The sequence below is a fragment of the Struthio camelus genome, chromosome 5, assembly GCF_040807025.1.
Source record: "Struthio camelus isolate bStrCam1 chromosome 5, bStrCam1.hap1, whole genome shotgun sequence".
NCBI classification, from domain to species: domain Eukaryota; kingdom Metazoa; phylum Chordata; class Aves; order Struthioniformes; family Struthionidae; genus Struthio; species Struthio camelus.
In genome coordinates this window covers 5,483,966-5,504,474 of record NC_090946.1, presented here as the reverse complement: position 1 = coordinate 5,504,474, position 20,509 = coordinate 5,483,966, and the positions used below count along the sequence as shown (strand labels likewise).

Sequence of the window (20,509 nt, the reverse complement as noted above, 5' to 3'; positions counted from 1 at the left end):
GGCCCCGCTGCCGGAGGAGCCAATCAACGCAGCAGGCACCTTTTGAGGCGTTATCAGGAGGGTTATCTCCCATCTGACGGAGCCCCAGCCTCCAATAACCTTCCCCATCCCCGTACATGCCCATATATGCGGATCGGCACCACTTCTGGCATCACGCTCGCCTCGCCCAGCCTGCTGTCCCTGAGCAGGGCTCCCCACCTAGGTGCCTGTGCAGGGCGTGCGGGCCCTTCCATGGCTGTGCCCGCATGGGGCTGGGTCTGGCCCTGCTGTGCTGGGGAGGCCGGCAAGAGCCCTGTGTCGACAGGGATCCTGCTCTGCTGGGGGCAGCGTGTGTTGCAGCCTCCTCGCTGCTGCGGGGCCCCCCTCTGGCACCCGTGAGGGGGAAATCCTGAGGGACCTTGGCTCTGTGGCCCTCCACACAGGACAGGCCCTGGGGCTGCCTCTAGGCTAGAAACTGCCTGTGCTGCTTGCAGGTGTGTGGCCTGCAACCCACGAGCCCCCGCAGGAGCCGTGCTCGCCCCACGCAGCACGGAGCCAGGAAGGAGGTGGCTCCCACCCCACTGCACACCAGCCCCCGCCTGGAAGTGGCTGTGGCAGCCCACTTACCGATGTGGGGCAGCGTGAGGTGGAGCCGCTGCGCTCCTGCCCCAGCACACGTGTCTGTGGGATCCTGTCATCAGGCAGCATCTTGCCAGTTGCTTCTGCTCAGCCAGCTGCATTTCTGACAGAGATAATGTTCTGCTTTTGCGTATGGGTACCTCTTTGGGGTGAGGCTGCCAGGGAGAGGTGGAGCAAATTGAGAGCAAGCCGGGAGCTCTGGGGACAAAGGTGAGGGTCACGGGAGAGTGGTGGCAGTGCCCTTGACCGTGCGGGTGAAGGGGACTGCTGCAGCAGGTCTGGGGATAGCCTCTCCAGAGGGTGGTGTGGCTAAGGTGGACTGAGCTCCAGTGGAAAAGGGCCTGTAGAGGAGGAGGAAGTGAGGATGAGCTTTGCCAACACGGCCGCTCCTGGGCCGCTGCACTTTGGGAAAGGGCTGAGGCAGGAGAGGAGGGTTCAGTAGTGCATGAGGATGGAGAGAGGCCGAAGGAGCTCCCTCACCACGTGTGCTCTGCACTGCTGTTTGTACTGTAAGCCAACAAGAAGCAAAGCCAGTTGCAAATGAAGCCAGATGTGGTAGGAGCTGCTCATCACTGGAACCACTCTTCCAGCACTGCAATGCCACACGACGTCAGTTTCCCAGCTTGGCTTTGCTTGGGAGAACTCGCCAAACGTGAAGAAGGGCTGGTGTGGAGGCAGCTTGAGGCAACCTGGGAGGAAGAAAGGGAGGTTGTGCAAGGAGGCAGGGGTGGGTCTTGGAAGGCCAAGGCCCACTGGGAGTTTAATGTGGTGACGGATGTGAAGGACAACACGGAGGGCTTCTTAAAATAGCTGGGTGACAAAAGGAGGAGTAGGGAAACGGTGGGCCTGCTGGTGAACGGGGCAAGGGTGGTGGTGCCAGAGGAGACAGAAAAGGCAGAGATGCTGAGTGCGGCCTTTGGTGCAGTCTTTACTGGCAAGAGTGGTCTTTACCTGGGGACTCCCAGGCACTGGAGAGCAGGGAGAAAGCCTGGTGAAAGGCAGACTTGGCCTTGCTGGAGGAGGATGGGCTTAGCGATCACGGAAGGTGCCTGAGGCCTGGAAGTAAGCAAATGTCAGACTGGAGTGAGTCTTCCCACCGGGCAAGAAGCGGGGTGCAGGGAACTGCAGGTCATGCAACCTCACCTCGAGGCCTGGAAAGGTGATGGAGCAGCTCATCCTGGACACCATTTCCAAGCATTTGGCAGCTAAGAAAGTGATCCAGAGCAGTGAGCATGGAGTGAATGGGGGAGAAATCCTGCTTAAGCAACCGGAGAGCGTTCTGTGATGAGACGCCAGGCTGGGTAGATGAGGAGAGAGCAGTGGATGCTGTGTCCCTTGACTAGCGAAAGGCCTTGGACCCTGTCTCGCCTCACATCCTCATAGGGAAGCTGAGGAAGTGTGGGTGAGAGGAGCAGAGAGGATGGTGTCTTGAAAGCTGGCTGTATGGCAGAGCTCAGAGGGTTGTGCAGAGCGGGACAGAGTTGAGGTGGATCGGCGTGTATCCCCTCGTGGTGTGCCGCAGGGGTGAAGAGTGGGTGCAGTATAGTTCAAGTTATTGCTCAGTGACTTGGAGGAAGGGAGAGAGGGCGCTGGCAGCAAGTTTGCTGATGAGCCAAAGGTGGGAGGAGTGGCAGAGGTGCCATTCTGCGGGAGCTGGCCAGGGTGGAGCGATGGGCAGAGGGGAGCATCTTGAAGTTGAGTGAAGGGAAGTGCAGAGGCCTGCAGCCCGGGAGGGACAACCCCCAGCACCAGTACAGGCTGGGGGCTGAGGTAGTGGGAAGCAGGTGTGCAGAGAAGGAGCAGGGAGGACCTCCCCTCATACAGCCAGGCTTGGTGGAGAACAAGCAGACCTTGAGCCAGCACTGTGGCCCGATGGCCAAGAAGGCCAACGGTGTGCGGGGCTGCATTAGGCAGAGTGTTGGCCGGAGGTCGAGGGAGGTGATCCTTGCCCTCAGCTCTTGCCTGGGGAGGCCCCGTGTGGGCTGCTGTGTGCAGTTCTGGGCTGCCCAATACAAGAGAGACGTGGAGCTGCTGGAGCGAGTCCAAGGAAGGGCTAGCAAGATGCTGAAGGGACGGGAGCATCTGTCATAGGAGGAAAGGCTGAGAGAGGTGGGGCTGTACAGTGTGGAGAAGAGAAGAGTGAGGGGGGATCTTATAGGTGGGTATGAATATCGGAAGGGAAGGTGTGAAGAGGATGGGGCCAGACTCTTGTCAGAGGGGCCCACTGAGAGGAGGCGAGGCAATGGGCACAAACTGAAAGGGAGGAAGTTCTGTCTGGAGAGGGGGAGAAACTTGTTTCCTGTGGGGGTGCGGGAGCCCTGGAGCAGTTTTCCCGGAAAGGTTGTGTGAGTGTGTGTCCCTGCTTGGAGATATTGCAGCGGTGTGTGGAGAGGGTCGTGGGCAATGGGCTGGAGGTGGCGCTGCTTGAGCAGGGGGAGTTGGACTCGATGATCACCAGAGGTCATTGCCAACCTCATCTGTTCTGGGATTCTGTGATGCAGTGGCCAGCACCTGGCGCCACCCCAGCACTTTCCCTCCATCCCACATGGCAGAGCCCTCTGCCAGGGCAGGGGCGAGGGTGGCAAGCGCCTGCCCACAGTCGCTTCACAGCTGCTGGGCATCCTTCTCTCTCCCAGGGGAAGCTCACCTCCCACGCGGGCACACTTTTCCCAGATGCAGCACAACCAACAGCCGCTGAGCCCAAGCGGGGGCACTTTCCCACTGTGTACAGACACCAGGGACCAGGCGCAGAGCAGCAATTGACTGAGGGCTCTCGCAGAAGAGCACTGGCCCTGGAGCCGAGCCTCCAAGCACTTGTGGGCTTTTAATCGCAAAGCGAGACAGTCCCAGGGGAAGTGTACAGAAACTCAGGTAGTGCTGAAGGGCTGCGTGGGAGGGAGGCTGGAGGCAGTTCCCCACTGTGCCCGCAGTCCTCATCAGGTCCCAATGAGCTGTACATTGAGCGGGTGATCCCCACCATAGCCAGGCTGTGGCTCCGCAGGGGCAGAGCCCTACTGTGTCGCACGTGTCCTCAGGGACTGCTGTGGGGCAGCCTTGCTGTCCTCAGAGAGACGTCCTGGAACTACCAATGCCAACGTCGTCGTAGCCCGTGTCACTGTGTGTTGAGGCCAGGGCGTCTGTGGCGGTTGCGGGCGGCTCTAGGGGGCTGAGGGAGGGCTGTCTCCCCGCTGTGGACAGCAAGGCCAGTGCCTGGCAGGTGCTGCTTCGTGCCCCGGATGCCAGGCCCCAGCCAGGGCTTCCTCCATGCCCCCGTGCTGCCCATCTCCCCGACAAAGTGCAGGGGAGCTGGCTCTGCCAAAGGGACAGTACGGCCTCTGTCACGGCAGCGCTGCCCATGCCATCTCCGATACCTCTTACCTCCCAGTGCCGCAGCCTTGCACACACCTCCGTCACTTGACCCCGGAGCAGCGGCCTCTCCTGGCTCCAGCACGGTGGAGGCATCATCGTACCCATCCGGGGGTTCGTGCCTGGTCAGGCCAGGGATGTCTGCATCAGACAGCAGAGAGTGAAAGCGAGGCCAAGCCCGGGCTCCAGTGACGCCAGCCCCCACCGGCCACGGTGCCGGGGATGCCCACGTTGGGGCCTGCTCTGTGAGGCCGCCAGCTCTCGGCTGGAGCCAGCAGCCCTGACACTCGGCCCCCAACTCCAAGAGGCGGCCCAGCAAAGGACCAAGGGGAGGTGCTGCCCTGCCCACCGCATGAGGTGTGTGCCGGTACCAGCTGCGGTGTGAGGGCTGCCCCTGTGGGTGCGTGGCAGCCTGGTCCTGCACCCCGGCCCTGTACCTGCGGCAGTCCCGGGGTTGCTGTCCTCCATGCTGTGCTGGGTGTAATAGGGCAGCTTGGTCCCTGAGCCCTGCGATGGTGAGGCTGGAGGATGGGGTGTTAGGGCAGGGTGTGTGGCCCCATGGCCTGGCCAGCAGCGGGGACAGGATGTCCTCTTGGCAGAGTGAGGACTGCTGCTGGCCAGGAGAGGCCCCCTTGCTGCAGCTCCCTCCCTGTGGCCAGCACGTGGGCAGGCTCCCTGCCGGGCTGCTGAGCTGGTTGTATGGGGGCCTCAACGCGCCACTGGCTGTCAGGCCCTGGGTGCACACACCTGAGCCACTGGGGACCTGCTGGTACTCGGGTGTCAGGGTGTAGTCGAGCTCCTCATAGACGGCCTCTGCCTCTGAGAGTGTATCTGCAGCTCTGTGGGGGCCTGGAAATGAAGGGCAGTGATAACCCGAGGCCGTGGGTGCAGCACGTGGGATGCTGGAGGTCACCAGCTCTCCCCGCGATAACCCTGTGGCCCAGCCCCATAGGGGTTTTGCCCTATCGTCGGAGTGGCTGCGGTGCCCCTGCGTGGTGCCCATGTTGTGCCGGGTCCTGCCCTAGCTCTGCACTGGCCTTCTGGCCTGCTCTGCTGTGCCTGTCCCCACCGTGTGCAGCTGGGTTGGGCAGTGCCAGGAGACATAAGCAGCCCCCAGGCCTCTCTGGCTCTGCCGGGACCCCTCGTCCTGGTAGCTTCAGCCGCAGAGACCCCCGGTGGGACTCACCTGTGCGCCGAGCCATGGAGCGCCATGCCTGCACGGCGAGGGCCCCCAGGGCCAGGCACAGAAGGGTCCCCAGGACGATGCAGAGGACGGTGGTCAGCGGCATGGCCCCAGCAGGTGTTGGGGGGTTCCTGGGGGCACCTGTGAGGACATGGAAAGGCGGTGGAGGTGGAGGGAGGCCGTGGAGCCTCTGGCATGCTGCATTGTCCAGAGGAGGAGTGGATGCCTGGGGGGATGCAGGGGAGTGGCTGCCGGGACAGGGAGGCCAAGGAGGGCACCCTTTGGCCTGGGGTCAAGCCCTGTGTTGGGCGGAGGGGTGGCAGCAGGCCAGCAGCAGGCCTGTCCTTGCCAGAGGTGCTGGCCTTGCCCTGGGCTGCAGCGGCCAGAGCGGGAGGGTGCGTGGGGCCACGGTGCTGGCCTGGGCGGGCAGAGCTACCTGTGCAGGCTGCGCCGGCGGGGCAGGCGGTGGTGGGGGCTGGCGTGGGAGTCGCGCTGTTGGCTGGAGGCTGCCCGTGGCACGTGATGTGGGTGTCCCCGGGGGAGCGGCAGTGGTGCGGGTGCCAGGGGGCGGAGGGGCAGCGCCAGAGGGAGTCGGCCCCCTCGCCGCACTGCACCCAGGCCAGCCAGGCGGGGCCCCCGGCCTGGGGGGTTGCGGGGACGGCCGCCAGGCTGCCCCCGGCCCCGCAGCCCAGCTGCCGGCACACCACGGCGGCTGTGGCGCGGCTGGTGCCGTTGGCGCACACGCTGCCCCACGTCCCGTTGTAGAAGACCTGCAGGCGCCCGGCGCAGCCGCTGCCGCCCACCAGCCGCAGGGCTGTGAGCTCTGCAAGGGGCAAGCACGGAGGTGGCAGCTCAGCTGGCGTCGGGCACACAGCCCCGCCAGCCCGAGCGCTTCCCCCAGGCAGCGAGAGGAGCCCACGTCGGCGGGGCCGAGGCGCCGCGTTGCCCGCCGGCAGTGCCCAGGGTGTTGGGAGGTGGGCAGGGAGGCGAGTGGGGAGGGCTGGCCCCACGGCCGCTGCCAGAGTGCCGCTGGCGCCGGCCCCGGTGGAGGGCGGTGCTGACCTGAGCAGACGGCTGCTGCGCCGGCGCCCTGCTTGCACCCGCGCTGCCCCGGGGCCGGGGCCGGGGCCGGGGCCGGGGCCGGGCAGTGCCAGAGCGTGGCCTCGGCCCCGGAGCAGCCACCAGCGCCCAGCCACAGCGGCCCCGAGCCGCGGCCGTAGCGGGCCGAGGCGGGCGCTGCCAGGGCCTGGCCGCAGCCCAAGTGGCGGCAGACGACGGCGGCGTCGGACAGGTGCCACGAGTCCTGGCAGACGCTGCTCCAGGCGCCCCGGACGTAGAGCTCCACTCTGCCGGCGCAGCGGCCGGGGCCGCTCGCCAGCCGTAGGCGCCGGCTGCCTGCAGCGGGAGACAGCCCGGCTTGGGGCAGCCCCTTTGGTGCGGGCGGTGCCCCAGGGCCCCGGGGCCCTTCCCGGCACACTCACCCGAGCAGACAACGGCCGCTTGGTGGGCGCGGCCCGCCGGCGCAGCCGTGGCGGCCGTGGCGTTGCAGTGGGCCAGGCGAGCCTCCGTGCCTGCGCACCGGAGCCCGCTCAGCCCCACGCGGCTCGACGCTGGTCCCAGCAGCGGGGCGGCGTAGGCCTGCTCCACCGCGCCGCACCGCAGCTGCCGGCACACCACGGTGGCGCCGCTCGCGTCCCACCGCTCGGCCAGCACCGGGCCCCAGGCGTCGCCCAGGGCCATCTCCAGGTGCCCGTCGCAGCGGCTCTCCCCGTCCACCAGCCGCAGGGGTTCAGCGCCACCTGGTCCCTCCGAGAGGGCACATGCCCTGAGGGGGCTGCGGGGAGCGCTGGGGGCTGGGCCTGCCCGCAGGGCCCCGCCCGCCCCCGGCCCCGCCAGCCCAGAGGCGGCGTCGATGGCCGGCGAGCCCTCCGAGGGCTGCCAGCGGGGCCGGGGCGGTGGGGCAGAGCAGAGAGCGCCCGCCACATCCCTCCCTGGCGTGGCTGCAGCAGCACCGGGGCAGATGGCAGCACCGGGGGGGCCGCGGAGCCCCCGGCACGGAGGGGGACAGCCCGGCGCCACTGCCCTCCTCTAGGCGGGCTCCCTCCTGCTCTGCACCTGCCTCAGCCCTCCCCTTGGCCTGAAATGGCCGTGCTGCCCGAGACGCGCCCTGCGCCCCACAGCTCCTGGTGGCAGTGGCAACCCGGGGAGTGGGACCCCGCAGTGTTGGGGTGCCCGGTGCCCTGCCCGCCAGGAGACCCTCGTGGCCGCTGCTGCCCGCCCCACACGCACCTGAGCACTGGACGGCGGCAGTGTGGCCTGGCGAGCAGGCGGGGATGCCCAGCGCCGTGGCAGGGCACTCTGCCAGGTGGGACTCGCTGCCGCTGCAGTGAAAGGTGTCGTGCCACACGGGGCCGGTGCCTGCCCCAAAAGACCCTCCGCGGGGCACAGAGGTGGCAAAGCCACAGCCAAGGTGGTGGCAGAGCACGTGGGCGTCGGGCTCGTCCCAGCCGGCGTCGCAGAGGGCACCCCAGGTGCCCTGCGCCTCCACCTCCACTCGCCCTGCGCACGCCGTGCTGCCGTTGGCCAGCCTGAAGCCTGTGTAGGCTGCGATGGAGAAAGGGCGCTGGAGGCGACGGGCCCCGGTGCCGAGCGCTGTCCCCATAGGACGGTGGGGGCATGCAGGCACGGCAGCCCTCTGCCTGCCCCGACCCCTCTGCCTGCCGGCACCCTGGGGGCTGCCACAAGGCAGCCCGCAGCCTCTCCGCCCATCCCTGCCCAGGACCACCCTGTGCCCACTTCCCATCTCCCTGCACCCCCCATCTGCAGCCTCTGCCCCTCACCGCGTGCTCTTACGGGAGCAGACGACGCCGGCGTCGCTGGTGTGGTTGCAGCGCTGGCCGTGGGGCAGTCGTCGGGCGCAGGTGGACAGGAGGGATTCGTTGCCTGCACACTCGAAGCCCCCGTCCCAGATGGGCCCGGCTCCTGCCCCAAAGCGCGCCGCCCCGGTGACGGCCAGAGCTGCTCCGCACCCCTGCTCCTTGCAGATGATGTGGGCGGTGTTGAGGTCCACATGGCCCTCGCAGAGGGTGGCCCAGGCACGGCCCTGCCTCACCTCCACGCGGCCCGAGCAGGCGCCGTCCCCGCCGTCCAGCTGCACAAATCCTGTTGGGGCAGAGAGCCTGGGGTCTCTTGGGGATCCCTCGAGATCCACTGGGAGGGTTGTGACGGGGCTGCCCAAGAGCCTTACTGCTGCCACCACTGGACCCAGGTGCAAGGCTGTACGGAGCCGCCACAGAGGTCTTATCTTGACAGACCACACCAACATCCCAGCCATGGGTGACATTGTACGGCCCCCATCCCGGGATTGTGCAGTCCCAGAGGGCAGACTCGTCACCACGACAGTCAGGCCATACAAGATGAATTGGTCCAGACCCTTCCCCAAAGCGGGTCACGCCAGGGGCACTTTGGGCTGAGCCACAGCCCAGCTGCTGACACACCACCTCAGCGTCCTCCATGTCCCAGGCGCTGTCTGCCACTGCTCCCCACTGGCCCCGCAGCTTCACCTCCAGCCTGCCCTCGTTCACCAGCCTCAGCTCCACGGCATCTGCATCAGAGATGTGGGCAGGCAGGCCATGAGGGTGCTGCGCCCCGGCCCCACTCCCTCCCCCCATCTCTGCCTGGGGAGGCCCCAGAGGGGAGGCCCTTGGCAGAACCATGCCCTCTCCCAACCCGGCACAGCCAAGGGGCTGTATCCCAGCACAGTCACCCAATCCCACACCTGAGCACGTCACCCCAATGTCCGTGTCATGGTTGCAGTAGTGCTGGCCCCAGCCAAAGTGTGGGCAGTTGTGGAGTGCTGACTCGGTACCACTGCAGAAGAAAGGTTGCAGCCAAATCCGGCCAGTCCCGGCCCCAAACGGCGTGTACGGGGAGGTCCTTGCCACAGTGCCACATCCCAGCTGCCTGCAGACCACGGAGGCCCCGCGGACAACCCAGGTGAAGTCGTAGCTGCACACAGTGCCCCACTGGCCCTCGTGCTTCACCTCCACGCGGCCCTCGCAGCGGCTGCCTCCGTCCACCAGCCGCAGCTCCTCGGTGCCTGTGGGTGCCCATGCGGGACCAGAAAGGAGGGCACTGAGCTCCATTGTTGCACCCCGTGGGCCCATCACAACCTGCCCTGTCCACCTGTCCCAGGTGGCTGTGTCCCACGGCTGTCCCTTGCTCTCCCAGTCTCCACTCCCTGCTCCGAGCCCACCCCTTGGCACGAGGGATAGCCGTGTGGGTGGAAAAGCCCTGGGCACTGCAGGACACCCACTTTGAAGAAAGGCAGGGCCATACCCAGCCCTTCAACACCTGGCACCCAATGCAAGGGGGACAGGGCAGGGAATGTATCCCGCCACATGGGCCCAGCATTTGGCTCCATCGGCAGAAGACCTGTCCCAAGCACAGCCCAGGCTCTGTGAGCCCTCAAAGGCTGCCCTAGTGAGATGACTCCACCAGTCTCACGAGCAAGCCTGTCTGAACAGGCCACGCGCAACCCTGTGGTGACCCAACTGAGCCCATGGTCACCACCCGAGCCCCAGGGCTGCCTCCCACTCTGGGCATGAGGGCAGGCGACCCCAGCCCCAGAGAACGCGCAGGCACTCACCCCTGCACAGCTGCATGCACAGCAGCAGCCCCAGTGCCCTGGTGGGCAGCTGGCTGGTGGTGGCCATCCCGCTCACCTCCTCTCCTGCAGTGCAGCCCCCAGCTCCTGCTTGCCTCCCAGGCCACCACAAGCCCCCTGCAGGGGGAGGGCAATATATAGGCAGAGGTACAGGCCCCGCTGCCAGGGGAGCCAATCAACGCAGCAGGCACCTTTTGAGGCGTTATCAGGAGGGTTATCTCCCATCTGACGGAGCCCCAGCCTCCAACAACCTTCCCCATCCCCGTACATGCCCATATATGCGGATTGGCACTGCTTCTGGCATCATGCGCGCCTTGCCCAGCCTGCTGTCCCTGAGCAGGGCTCCCCACCTAGGTGCCTGTGCAGGGCGTGCGGGCCCTTCCATGGCTGTGCCCGCATGGGGCTGGGTCTGGCCCTGCTGTACTGAGGAGGCTGGCAAGAGCCCTGTGTCGACAGGGACCCTGCTCTGCTGGGGGACAGCATGTGCTGCAGGCTCCTTTGTGCTGTAGGTCTGTCCTCTGGCACCAGTGAGGGGGAAATCCTGAGGGACCTTGGCTCTGTGGCCCTCCACACAGGACAGGCCCTGGGGCTGCCTCTAGGCTAGAAACTGCCTGTGCTGCTTGCAGGTGTGTGGCCTGCAACCCACGAGCCCCCGCAGGAGCCGTGCTCGCCCCACGCAGCACGGAGCCAGGAAGGAGGTGGCTCCCACCCCACTGCACACCAGCCCCCGCCTGGAAGTGGCTGTGGCAGCCCACTTACCGATGTGGGGCAGCGTGAGGTGCAGCCACTGCGCTCCTGCCCCAGCACACGTGTCTGTGGGATCCTGTCATCAGGCAGCATCTTGCCAGTTGCTTCTGCTCAGCCAGCTGCATTTCTGACAGAGATAATGTTCTGCTTTTGCGTATGGGTACCTCTTTGGGGTGAGGCTGCCAGGGAGAGGTGGAGCAAATTGAGAGCAAGCCGGGAGCTCTGGGGACAAAGGTGAGGGTCACGGGAGAGTGGTGGCAGTGCCCTTGACCGTGCGGGTGAAGGGGACTGCTGCAGCAGGTCTGGGGATAGCCTCTCCAGAGGGTGGTGTGGCTAAGGCGGACTGAGCTCCAGCGGAAAAGGGCCTGTAGAGGAGGAGGAAGTGAGGATGAGCTTTGCCAACACGGCCGCTCCTGGGCCGCTGCACTTTGGGAAAGGGCTGAGGCAGGAGAGGAGGGTTCAGTAGTGCATGAGGATGGAGAGAGGCCGAAGGAGCTCCCTCACCACGTGTGCTCTGTACTGCTGTTTGTACTGTAAGCCAACAAGAAGCAAAGCCAGTTGCAAATGAAGCCAGATGTGGTAGGAGCTGCTCATCACTGGAACCACTCTTCCAGCACTGCAATGCCACACGACGTCAGTTTCCCAGCTTGGCTTTGCTTGGGAGAACTCGCCAAACGTGAAGAAGGGCTGGTGTGGAGGCAGCTTGAGGCAACCTGGGAGGAAGAAAGGGAGGTTGTGCAAGGAGGCAGGGGTGGGTCTTGGAAGGCCAAGGCCCACTGGGAGTTGAATGTGGCGACGGATGTGAAGGACAACACGGAGGGCTTCTTAAAATAGCTGGGTGACAAAAGGAGGAGTAGGGAAACGGTGGGCCTGCTGGTGAACGGGGCAAGGGTGGTGGTGCCAAAGGAGACAGAAAAGGCAGAGATGCTGAGTGCGGCCTTTGGTGCAGTCTTTACTGGCAAGAGTGGTCTTTACCTGGGGACTCCCGGGTGCTGGAGAGCAGGGAGAAAGCCTGGCGAAAGGCAGACTTGGCCTTGCTGGAGGAGGATGGGCTTAGCAATCACGGAAGGTGCCTGAGGCCTGGAAGAAAGCAAATGTCGGACTGGAGTGAGTCTTCCCACCGGGCAAGAAGCGGGGTGCAGGGAACTGCAGGTCGGGCAACCTCACCTCGAGGCCTGGAAAGGTGATGGAGCAGCTCATCCTGGACACCATTTCCAAGCATTTGGCAGCTAAGGAAGTGATCCAGAGCAGTGAGCATGGAGTGAATGGGGGAGAAATCCTGCTTAAGCAACCGGAGAGCGTTCTGTGATGAGACGCCAGGCTGGGTAGATGAGGAGAGAGCAGTGGATGCTGTGTCCCTTGACTAGCGAAAGGCTTTGGACCCTGTCTCGCCTCACATCCTCATAGGGAAGCTGAGGAAGTGTGGGTGAGAGGAGCAGAGAGGGTGGTGTCTTGAAAGCTGGCTGTATGGCAGAGCTCAGAGGGTTGTGCAGAGCGGGACAGAGTTGAGGTGGATCGGCGTGTATCCCCTCGTGGTGTGCCGCAGGGGTGAAGAGTGGGTGCAGTACAGTTCAAGTTATTGCTCAGTGACTTGGAGGAAGGGAGAGAGGGCGCTGGCAGCAAGTTTGCTGATGAGCCAAAGGTGGGAGGAGTGGCTGCTAGGCCAGAGGGCAGAGGTGCCATTCTGCGGGAGCTGGCCAGGGTGGAGCGATGGGCAGAGGGGAGCATCTTGAAGTTGAGTGAAGGGAAGTGCAGAGGCCTGCAGCCCAGGAGGAATAACGCCCAGCACCGGTACAGGCTGGGGGCTGAGGTAGTGGGAAGCAGGTGTGCAGAGAAGGAGCAGGGAGGCCTGGTGGAGAACAAGCAGACCGTGAGCCAGCACTGTGGCCCGATGGCCAAGAAGGCCAACAGTGTGCGGGGCTGCATTAGGCAGTGTTGGCCGGAGGTCGAGGGAGGTGATCCTTGCCCTCAGCTCTTGCCTGGGGAGGCCCCGTGTGGGCTGCTGTGTGCAGTTCTGGGCTGCCCAATACAAGAGAGACGTGGAGCTGCTGGAGCGAGTCCAAGGAAGGGCTAGCAAGATGCTGAAGGGACAGGAGCATCTGTCATAGGAGGAAAGGCTGAGAGAGGTGGGGCTGTACAGTGTGGAGAAGAGAAGAGTGAGGGGGGATCTTATAGGTGGGTATGAATATCGGAAGGGAAGGTGTGAAGAGGATGGGGCCAGACTCTTGTCAGAGGGGCCCACTGAGAGGAGGCGAGGCAATGGGCACAAACTGAAAGGGAGGAAGTTCTGTCTGGAGAGGGGGAGAAACTTGTTTCCTGTGGGGGTGCGGGAGCCCTGGAGCAGTTTTCCCGGAAAGGTTGTGTGAGTGTGTGTCCCTGCTTGGAGATATTGCAGCAGTGTGTGGAGAGGGTCGTGGGCAATGGGCTGGAGGTGGCGCTACTTGAGCAGGGGGAGTTGGACTCGATGATCACCAGAGGTCATTGCCAACCTCATCTGTTCTGGGATTCTGTGATGCAGTGGCCAGCACCTGACGCCACCCCAGCACTTTCCCTCCATCCCACATGCCAGAGCCCTCTGCCAGGGCAGGGGCGAGGCGGGCAAGTGCCTGCCCACAGTCGCTTCACAGCTGCTGGGCATCCTTCTCTCTCCCAGGGGAAGCTCACCTCCCACGCGGGCACACTTTTCCCAGATGCAGCACAACCAACAGCCGCTGAGCCCAAGCGGGGGCACTTTCCCACTGCGTACAGACACCAGGGACCAGGCGCAGAGCAGCAATTGACTGAGGGCTCTCGCAGAAGAGCACTGGCCCTGGAGCCGAGCCTCCAAGCACTTGTGGGCTTTTAATCGCAAAGCGAGACAGTCCCAGGGGAAGTGTACAGAAACTCAGGTAGTGCTGAAGGGCTGCATGGGAGGGAGGCTGGAGGCAGTTCCCCACTGTGTCCGCAGTCCTCGGCAGGCCCCAGCGGGCTGTACATTGAGTGGATGATCCCCACCATGGCCAGGCTGTGGCTCCGCAGGGACAGAGCCCTACTGTGTCGCACGTGTCCTCAGGGACTGCTGTGGGGCAGCCTTGCTGTCCTCAGAGAGACGTCCTGGGACTACCAATGCCAACGTCGTCGTAGCCCGTGTCACTGTGTGTTGAGGCCAGGGCGTCTGTGGCGGTTGCGGGCGGCTCTAGGGGGCTGAGGGAGGGCTGTCTCCCCGCTGTGGACAGCAAGGCCAGTGCCTGGCAGGTGCTGCTTCGTGCCCCGGATGCCAGGCCCCGGCCAGGGCTTCCTCCATGCCCCCGTGCTGCCCATCTCCCCGGCAAAGTGCAGGGGAGCTGGCTCTGCCAAAGGGACAGTACGGCCTCTGTCATGGCAGCGCTGCCCATGCCATCTCCGATACCTCTTACCTCCCAGTGCCGCAGCCTTGCACACACCTCCGTCACTTGACCCCGGAGCAGCGGCCTCTCCTGGCTCCAGCACGGTGGAGGCATCATCGTACCCATCCGGGGGTTCGTGCCTGGTCAGGCCAGGGACGTCTGCATCAGACAGCAGAGAGTGAAAGCGAGGCCAAGCCCGGGCTCCAGTGATGCCAGCCCCCATCGGCCACGGTGCCGGGGATGCCCACGTTGGGGCCTGCTCTGTGAGGCCGCCAGCTCTCGGCTGGAGCCAGCAGCCCTGACACTTGGCCCCCAACTCCAAGAGGCGGCCCAGCAAAGGACCAAGGGGAGGTGCTGCCCTGCCCACCGCATGAGGTGTGTGCCGGTACCAGCTGCGGTGTGAGGGCTGCCCCTGTGGGTGCGTGGCAGCCTGGTCCTGCACCCCGGCCCTGTACCTGCGGCAGTCCCGGGGTTGCTGTCCTCCATGCTGTGCTGGGTGTAATAGGGCAGCTTGGTCCCTGAGCCCTGCGATGGTGAGGCTGGAGGATGGGGTGTTAGGGCAGGGTGTGTGGCCCCATGGCCTGGCCAGCAGTGGGGACAGGATGTCCTCTTGGCAGAGCGAGGACTGCTGCTGGCCAGGAGAGGCCCCCTTGCTGCAGCTCCCTCCCTGTGGCCAGCACGTGGGCAGGCTCCCTGCCGGGCTGCTGAGCTGGTTGCGTGGGGGCCTCAACGCGCCACTGGCTGTCAGGCCCAGGGTGCACACACCTGAGCCACTGGGGACCTGCTGGTACTCGGGTGTCAGGGTGTAGTTGAGCTCCTCATAGACGGCCTCTGCCTCTGAGAGTGTATCTGCAGCTCTGCGGGGGCCTGGAAATGAAGGGCAGTGATAACCCGAGGCCGTGGGTGCAGCACGTGGGATGCTGGAGGTCACCAGCTCTCCCCGCGATAACCCTGTGGCCCAGCCCCATAGGGGTTTTGCCCTATCGTCGGAGTGGCTGCGGTGCCCCTGCGTGGTGCCCATGTTGTGCCGGGTCCTGCCCTAGCTCTGCACTGGCCTTCTGGCCTGCTCTGCTGTGCCTGTCCCCACCGTGTGCAGCTGGGCCGGGCAGTGCCAGGAGACATAAGCAGCCCCCAGGCCTCTCTGGCTCTGCCGGGACCCCTCGTCCTGGTAGCTTCAGCCGCAGAGACCCCCGGTGGGACTCACCTGTGCGCCGAGCCATGGAGCGCCATGCCTGCACAGCAAGGGCCCCCAGGGCCAGGCACAGAAGGGTCCCCAGGACGATGCAGAGGACGGTGGTCAGTGGCATGGCCCCAGCAGGTGTTGGGGGGTTCCTGGGGGCACCTGTGAGGACATGGAAAGGCGGTGGAGGTGGAGGGAGGCCGTGGAGCCTCTGGCATGCTGCATTGTCCAGAGGAGGAGTGGATGCCTGGGGGGATGCAGGGGAGTGGCTGCCGGGACAGGGAGGCCAAGGAGGGCACCCTTTGGCCTGGGGTCAAGCCCTGTGTTGGGCGGAGGGGTGGCAGCAGGCCAGCAGCAGGCCTGTCCTTGCCAGAGGTGCTGGCCTTGCCCTGGACTGCAGCGGCCAGAGTGGGAGGGTGCGTGGGGCCACGGTGCTGGCCTGGGCGGGCAGAGCTACCTGTGCAGGCTGCGCCGGCGGGGCAGGCGGTGGTGGGGGCTGGCGTGGGAGTCGCGCTGTTGGCTGGAGGCTGCCCGTGGCACGTGATGTGGGTGTCCCCGGGGGAGCGGCAGTGGTGCAGGTGCCAGGGGGCGGAGGGGCAGCGCCAGAGGGAGTCGGCCCCCTCGCCGCACTGCACCCAGGCCAGCCAGGCGGGGCCCCCGGCCTGGGGGGTTGCGGGGACGGCCGCCAGGCTGCCCCCGGCCCCGCAGCCCAGCTGCCGGCACACCACGGCGGCTGTGGCGCGGCTGGTGCCGTTGGCGCACACGCTGCCCCACGTCCCGTTGTAGAAGACCTGCAGGCGCCCGGCGCAGCCGCTGCCGCCCACCAGCCGCAGGGCTGTGAGCTCTGCAAGGGGCAAGCACGGAGGTGGCAGCTCAGCTGGCGTCGGGCACACAGCCCCGCCAGCCCGAGCGCTTCCCCCAGGCAGCGAGAGGAGCCCACGTCGGCGGGGCCGAGGCGCCGCGTTGCCCGCCGGCAGTGCCCAGGGTGTTGGGAGGTGGGCAGGGAGGCGAGTGGGGAGGGCTGGCCCCACGGCCGCTGCCAGAGTGCCGCTGGCGCCGGCCCCGGTGGAGGGCGGTGCTGACCTGAGCAGACGGCTGCTGCGCCGGCGCCCTGCTTGCACCCGCGCTGCCCCGGGGCCGGGGCCGGGGCCGGGGCCGGGGCCGGGCAGTGCCAGAGCGTGGCCTCGGCCCCGGAGCAGCCACCAGCGCCCAGCCACAGCGGCCCCGAGCCGCGGCCGTAGCGGGCCGAGGCGGGCGCTGCCAGGGCCTGGCCGCAGCCCAAGTGGCGGCAGACGACGGCGGCGTCGGACAGGTGCCACGAGTCCTGGCAGACGCTGCTCCAGGCGCCCCGGACGTAGAGCTCCACTCTGCCGGCGCAGCGGCCGGGGCCGCTCACCAGCCGTAGGCGCCGGCTGCCTGCAGCGGGAGACAGCCCGGCTTGGGGCAGCCCCTTTGGTGCGGGCGGTGCCCCAGGGCCCCGGGGCCCTTCCCGGCACACTCACCCGAGCAGACAACGGCCGCTTGGTGGGCGCGGCCCGCCGGCGCAGCCGTGGCGGCCGTGGCGTTGCAGTGGGCCAGGCGAGCCTCCGTGCCTGCGCACCGGAGCCCGCTCAGCCCCACGCGGCTCGACGCTGGTCCCAGCAGCGGGGCGGCGTAGGCCTGCTCCGCCGCGCCGCACCGCAGCTGCCGGCACACCACGGTGGCGCCGCTCGCGTCCCACCGCTCGGCCAGCACCGGGCCCCAGGCGTCGCCCAGGGCCATCTCCAGGCGCCCGTCGCAGCGGCTCTCCCCGTCCACCAGCCGCAGGGGTTCAGCGCCACCTGGTCCCTCCGAGAGGGCACATGTCCTGAGGGGGCTGCGGGGAGCGCTGGGGGCTGGGCCTGCCCGCAGGGCCCCGCCCGCCCCCGGCCCCGCCAGCCCAGAGGCGGCGTCGATGGCCGGCGAGCCCTCCGAGGGCTGCCAGCGGGGCCGGGGCGGTGGGGCAGAGCAGAGAGCGCCCGCCACATCCCTCCCTGGCGTGGCTGCAGCAGCACCGGGGCAGATGGCAGCACCGGGGGGGCCGCGGAGCCCCCGGCACGGAGGGGGACAGCCCGGCGCCACTGCCCTCCTCTAGGCGGGCTCCCTCCTGCTCTGCACCTGCCTCAGCCCTCCCCTTGGCCTGAAATGGCCGTGCTGCCCGAGACGCGCCCTGCGCCCCACAGCTCCTGGTGGCAGTGGCAACCCGGGGAGTGGGACCCCGCAGTGTTGGGGTGCCCAGTGCCCTGCCCGCCAGGAGGCCCTCGTGGCCGCTGCTGCCCGCCCCACACGCACCTGAGCACTGGACGGCGGCAGTGTGGCCTGGCGAGCAGGCGGGGATGCCCAGCGCCGTGGCAGGGCACTCTGCCAGGTGGGACTCGCTGCCGCTGCAGTGAAAGGTGTCGCGCCACACGGGGCCGGTGCCTGCCCCAAAAGACCCTCCGCGGGGCACAGAGGTGGCAAAGCCACAGCCGAGGTGGTGGCAGAGCACGTGGGCGTCGGGCTCGTCCCAGCCGGCGTCGCAGAGGGCACCCCAGGTGCCCCGCGCCTCCACCTCCACTCGCCCTGCGCACGCCGTGCTGCCGTTGGCCAGCCTGAAGCCCGTGTAGGCTGCGATGGAGAAAGGGCGCTGGAGGCAATGGGCCCCGGTGCCGAGCGCTGTCCCCATAGGACGGTGGGGTCATGCAGGCACGGCAGCCCTCTGCCTGCCCCGACCCCTCTGCCTGCCGGCACCCTGGGGGCTGCCACAAGGCAGCCCGCAGCCTCTCCGCCCATCCCTGCCCAGGACCACCCTGTGCCCACTTCCCATCTCCCCGCAGCCCCCATCTGCAGCCTCTGCCCCTCACCGCGTGCTCTTACGGGAGCAGACGACGCCGGCGTCGCTGGTGTGGTTGCAGCGCTGGCCGTGGGGCAGTCGTCGGGCGCAGGTGGACAGGAGGGATTCGTTGCCTGCACACTCGAAGCCCCCGTCCCAGATGGGCCCGGCTCCTGCCCCAAAGCGCGCCGCCCCGGTGACGGCCAGAGCTGCTCCGCACCCCAGCTCCTTGCAGATGACGTGGGCGGCGTTGAGGTCCACATGGCCCTCGCAGAGGGTGGCCCAGGCACGGCCCTGCCTCACCTCCACGCGGCCCGAGCAGGCGCCGTCCCCGCCGACCAGCCGCACAAATCCTGTTGGGGCAGAGAGCCTGGGGTCTCTTGGGGATCCCTCGAGATCCACTGGGAGGGTTGTGACGGGGCTGCCCAAGAGCCTTACTGCTGCCACCACTGGACCCAGGTGCAAGGCTGTACGGAGCTGCCACAGAGGTCTTACCTTGACAGACCACACCAACATCCCAGCCATGGGTGACATTGTACGGCCCCCATCCCGGGATTGTGCAGTCCCAGAGGGCAGACTCGTCACCACGACAGTCAGGCCGTACAAGATGAATTGGTCCAGACCCTTCCCCAAAGCGGGTCCAGTCATGGGCACTTTGGGCTGAGCCACAGCCCAGCTGCTGACACACCACCTCAGCGTCCTCCATGTCCCAGGCACCGTCTGCCACTGTTCCCCACTGGCCCCGCAGCTTCACCTCCAGCCTGCCCTCGCAGGGACCACCTCCGTTCACCAGCCTCAGCTCCACGGCATCTGCATCAGAGATGTGGGCAGGCAGGCCATGAGGGTGCTGTGCCCCGGTCCCACTCCCTCCCCCCATCTCTGCCTGGGGAGGCCCCAGAGGGGAGGCCCTTGGCAGAACCATGCCCTCTCCCAACCCGGCACAGCCAAGGGGCTGTATCCCAGCACAGTCACCCAATCCCACACCTGAGCACGTCACTCCGATGTCCGTGTCATGGTTGCAGTAGTGCTGGCCCCAGCCATAGTGTGGGCAGTTGTGGAGTGCTGGCTCAGTGCCACTGCAGAAGAAGGGTTGCAGCCAAATCCGGCCACTCCCGGCCCCAAACGGCGTGTACGGGGAGGTCCTTGCCACAGTGCCACATCCCAGCTGCCTGCAGACCACGGAGGCCCCGCGGACATCCCAGGTGAAGTCGTAGCTGCACACAGCGCCCCACTGGCCCTCGTGCTTCACCTCCACGCGGCCCTCGCAGCGGCTGCCTCCGTCCACCAGCCGCAGCTCCTCGGTGCCTGTGGGTGCCCATGCGGGACCAGAAAGGAGGGCACTGAGCTCCATTGTTGCACCCCGTGGGCCCATCACAACCTGCCCTGTCCACCTGTCCCAGGTGGCTGCATCCCATGGCTGTCCCTTGCTCTCCCAGTCTCCACTGTCTGCTCCAAGCCCGACCCTTGGCACGAGGGATAGCCGTGTGGGTGGAAAAGCCCTGGGCACTGCAGGACACCCACTTTGAAGAAAGGCAGGGCCATACCCAGCCCTTCAACACCTGGCACCCAATGCAAGGGGGACAGGGCAGGGAATGTATCCCGCCACATGGGCCCAGCATTCAGCTGCATCAGTAGAAGACCCATCCCCAGCACAGCCCAGGCTCTGGGAGCCCTCAAAGGCTGCCCTAGTGAGATGACTCCACCAGTCTCACGAGCAAGCCCGCTTGAGCCAGGCACGCACATCCCTGTGGTGACCCAACTCAGCCCATGGTAGCCACCTGAGCCCCAGGGCTACCTCCCACTCTGGGCATGAGGGCAGGCGACCCCAGCCCCAGAGAACACGCAGGCACTCACCCCTGCACAGCTGCATGCACAGGAGCAGCCCCAGTGCCCTGGTGGGCAGCTGGCTGGTGGTGGCCATCCCGCTCGCCTCCTGCCCCGCAGAGCAGCCCCCAGCTCCTGCTTGCCTCCCGGGCCACCACGAGCCCCCTGCAGCGGGGAGGGCAATATATAGGCAGAGGCACAGGCCCCGCTGCCAGGGGAGCCAATCAACGCAGCAGGCACCTTTTGAGGCGTTATCAGGAGGGTTATCTCCCATCTGACGGAGCCCCAGCCTCCAATAACCTTCCCCATCCCCATACATGCCCATATATGCGGTTCGGCACCACTTCTGGCATCATGCACGCCTCACCAGTGGGTGGGCGCTTGCCCAGCCATCCTTGTGGGGATCCGGATGGGCTGAGCAGGGCTCCTCACCTTGGTGCCTGCAGCGGGTGCAGGGTGTGCGGGCCCTTCCACGGCTGTGCCCGCATGGGGCTGGGTCTGGCCCTGCTGTTCTGGGGATTCTGACAAGAGCCCTGCATCGACAGGGACCCTGCTCTGCTGGGGGACAGCATGTGCTGCAGGCTCCTTTGTGCTGTGGGTCCCCCCTCTGGCACCGGTGAGGGGGAAATCCTGAGGGACCTTGGCTCTGTGGCCCTCCACACAGGACACGCCCTGGGGCTGCCTCTAGGCTAGAAACCGCCTGTGCTGCTTGCAGGTGTGTGGCCTGCAA

The 20,509-nt window shown here is 66.5% G+C and overlaps 2 protein-coding genes across 2 annotated transcripts; both read right to left on the bottom strand.

Moving 5' to 3' along the window:
* Positions 1–3,429: 3,429 nt before the first annotated feature.
* Positions 3,430–9,929, bottom strand: LOC138067373 (scavenger receptor cysteine-rich type 1 protein M130-like). Its single transcript, XM_068944347.1, has 13 exons — positions 9,816–9,929; positions 8,946–9,266; positions 8,461–8,771; positions 8,021–8,318; positions 7,457–7,771; positions 6,649–6,966; positions 6,230–6,562; positions 5,604–5,990; positions 5,171–5,308; positions 4,732–4,833; positions 4,422–4,505; positions 3,997–4,125; positions 3,430–3,806 (listed from the first exon to the last, which is right to left on the bottom strand). Exons 1-13 carry the CDS (start codon positions 9,880–9,882, stop codon positions 3,682–3,684), a joined length of 2,928 nt encoding a protein of 975 aa, XP_068800448.1. The 5' UTR covers positions 9,883–9,929; the 3' UTR covers positions 3,430–3,681.
* A 3,415-nt stretch (positions 9,930–13,344) lies between these two features.
* Positions 13,345–19,922, bottom strand: LOC138067338 (scavenger receptor cysteine-rich type 1 protein M130-like). Its single transcript, XM_068944086.1, has 13 exons — positions 19,810–19,922; positions 18,940–19,260; positions 18,451–18,765; positions 18,000–18,308; positions 17,436–17,750; positions 16,628–16,945; positions 16,209–16,541; positions 15,583–15,969; positions 15,150–15,287; positions 14,711–14,812; positions 14,401–14,484; positions 13,976–14,104; positions 13,345–13,785 (listed from the first exon to the last, which is right to left on the bottom strand). The coding sequence occupies exons 1-13, from the start codon at positions 19,874–19,876 to the stop codon at positions 13,661–13,663; spliced, it is 2,943 nt and encodes a 980-aa protein (XP_068800187.1). The 5' UTR covers positions 19,877–19,922; the 3' UTR covers positions 13,345–13,660.
* Positions 19,923–20,509: the final 587 nt, after the last annotated feature.

Excerpts from the sequence above, each read along its gene's own strand:
- LOC138067373 (XM_068944347.1), bottom strand. The coding sequence starts at position 9,882 with ATGGCCACCACCAGCCAGCTGCCCACCAGGGCACTGGGGCTGCTGCTG. Across the intron at positions 4,506-4,731 it reads GCAGGTCCCCAGTGGCTCAG|CCTCACCATCGCAGGGCTCA; the intron begins GTGTGTGCACCC and ends CCCATCCTCCAG. Across the intron at positions 3,807-3,996 it reads CAAGGCTGCGGCACTGGGAG|CGGGGAGACAGCCCTCCCTC; the intron begins GTAAGAGGTATC and ends TGCTGTCCACAG.
- LOC138067338 (XM_068944086.1), bottom strand. The coding sequence starts at position 19,876 with ATGGCCACCACCAGCCAGCTGCCCACCAGGGCACTGGGGCTGCTCCTG. Across the intron at positions 18,766-18,939 it reads CATCGGAGTGACGTGCTCAG|ATGCCGTGGAGCTGAGGCTG; the intron begins GTGTGGGATTGG and ends TCTCTGATGCAG. Across the intron at positions 17,751-17,999 it reads CGCCGGCGTCGTCTGCTCCC|CCTACACGGGCTTCAGGCTG; the intron begins GTAAGAGCACGC and ends TCTCCATCGCAG.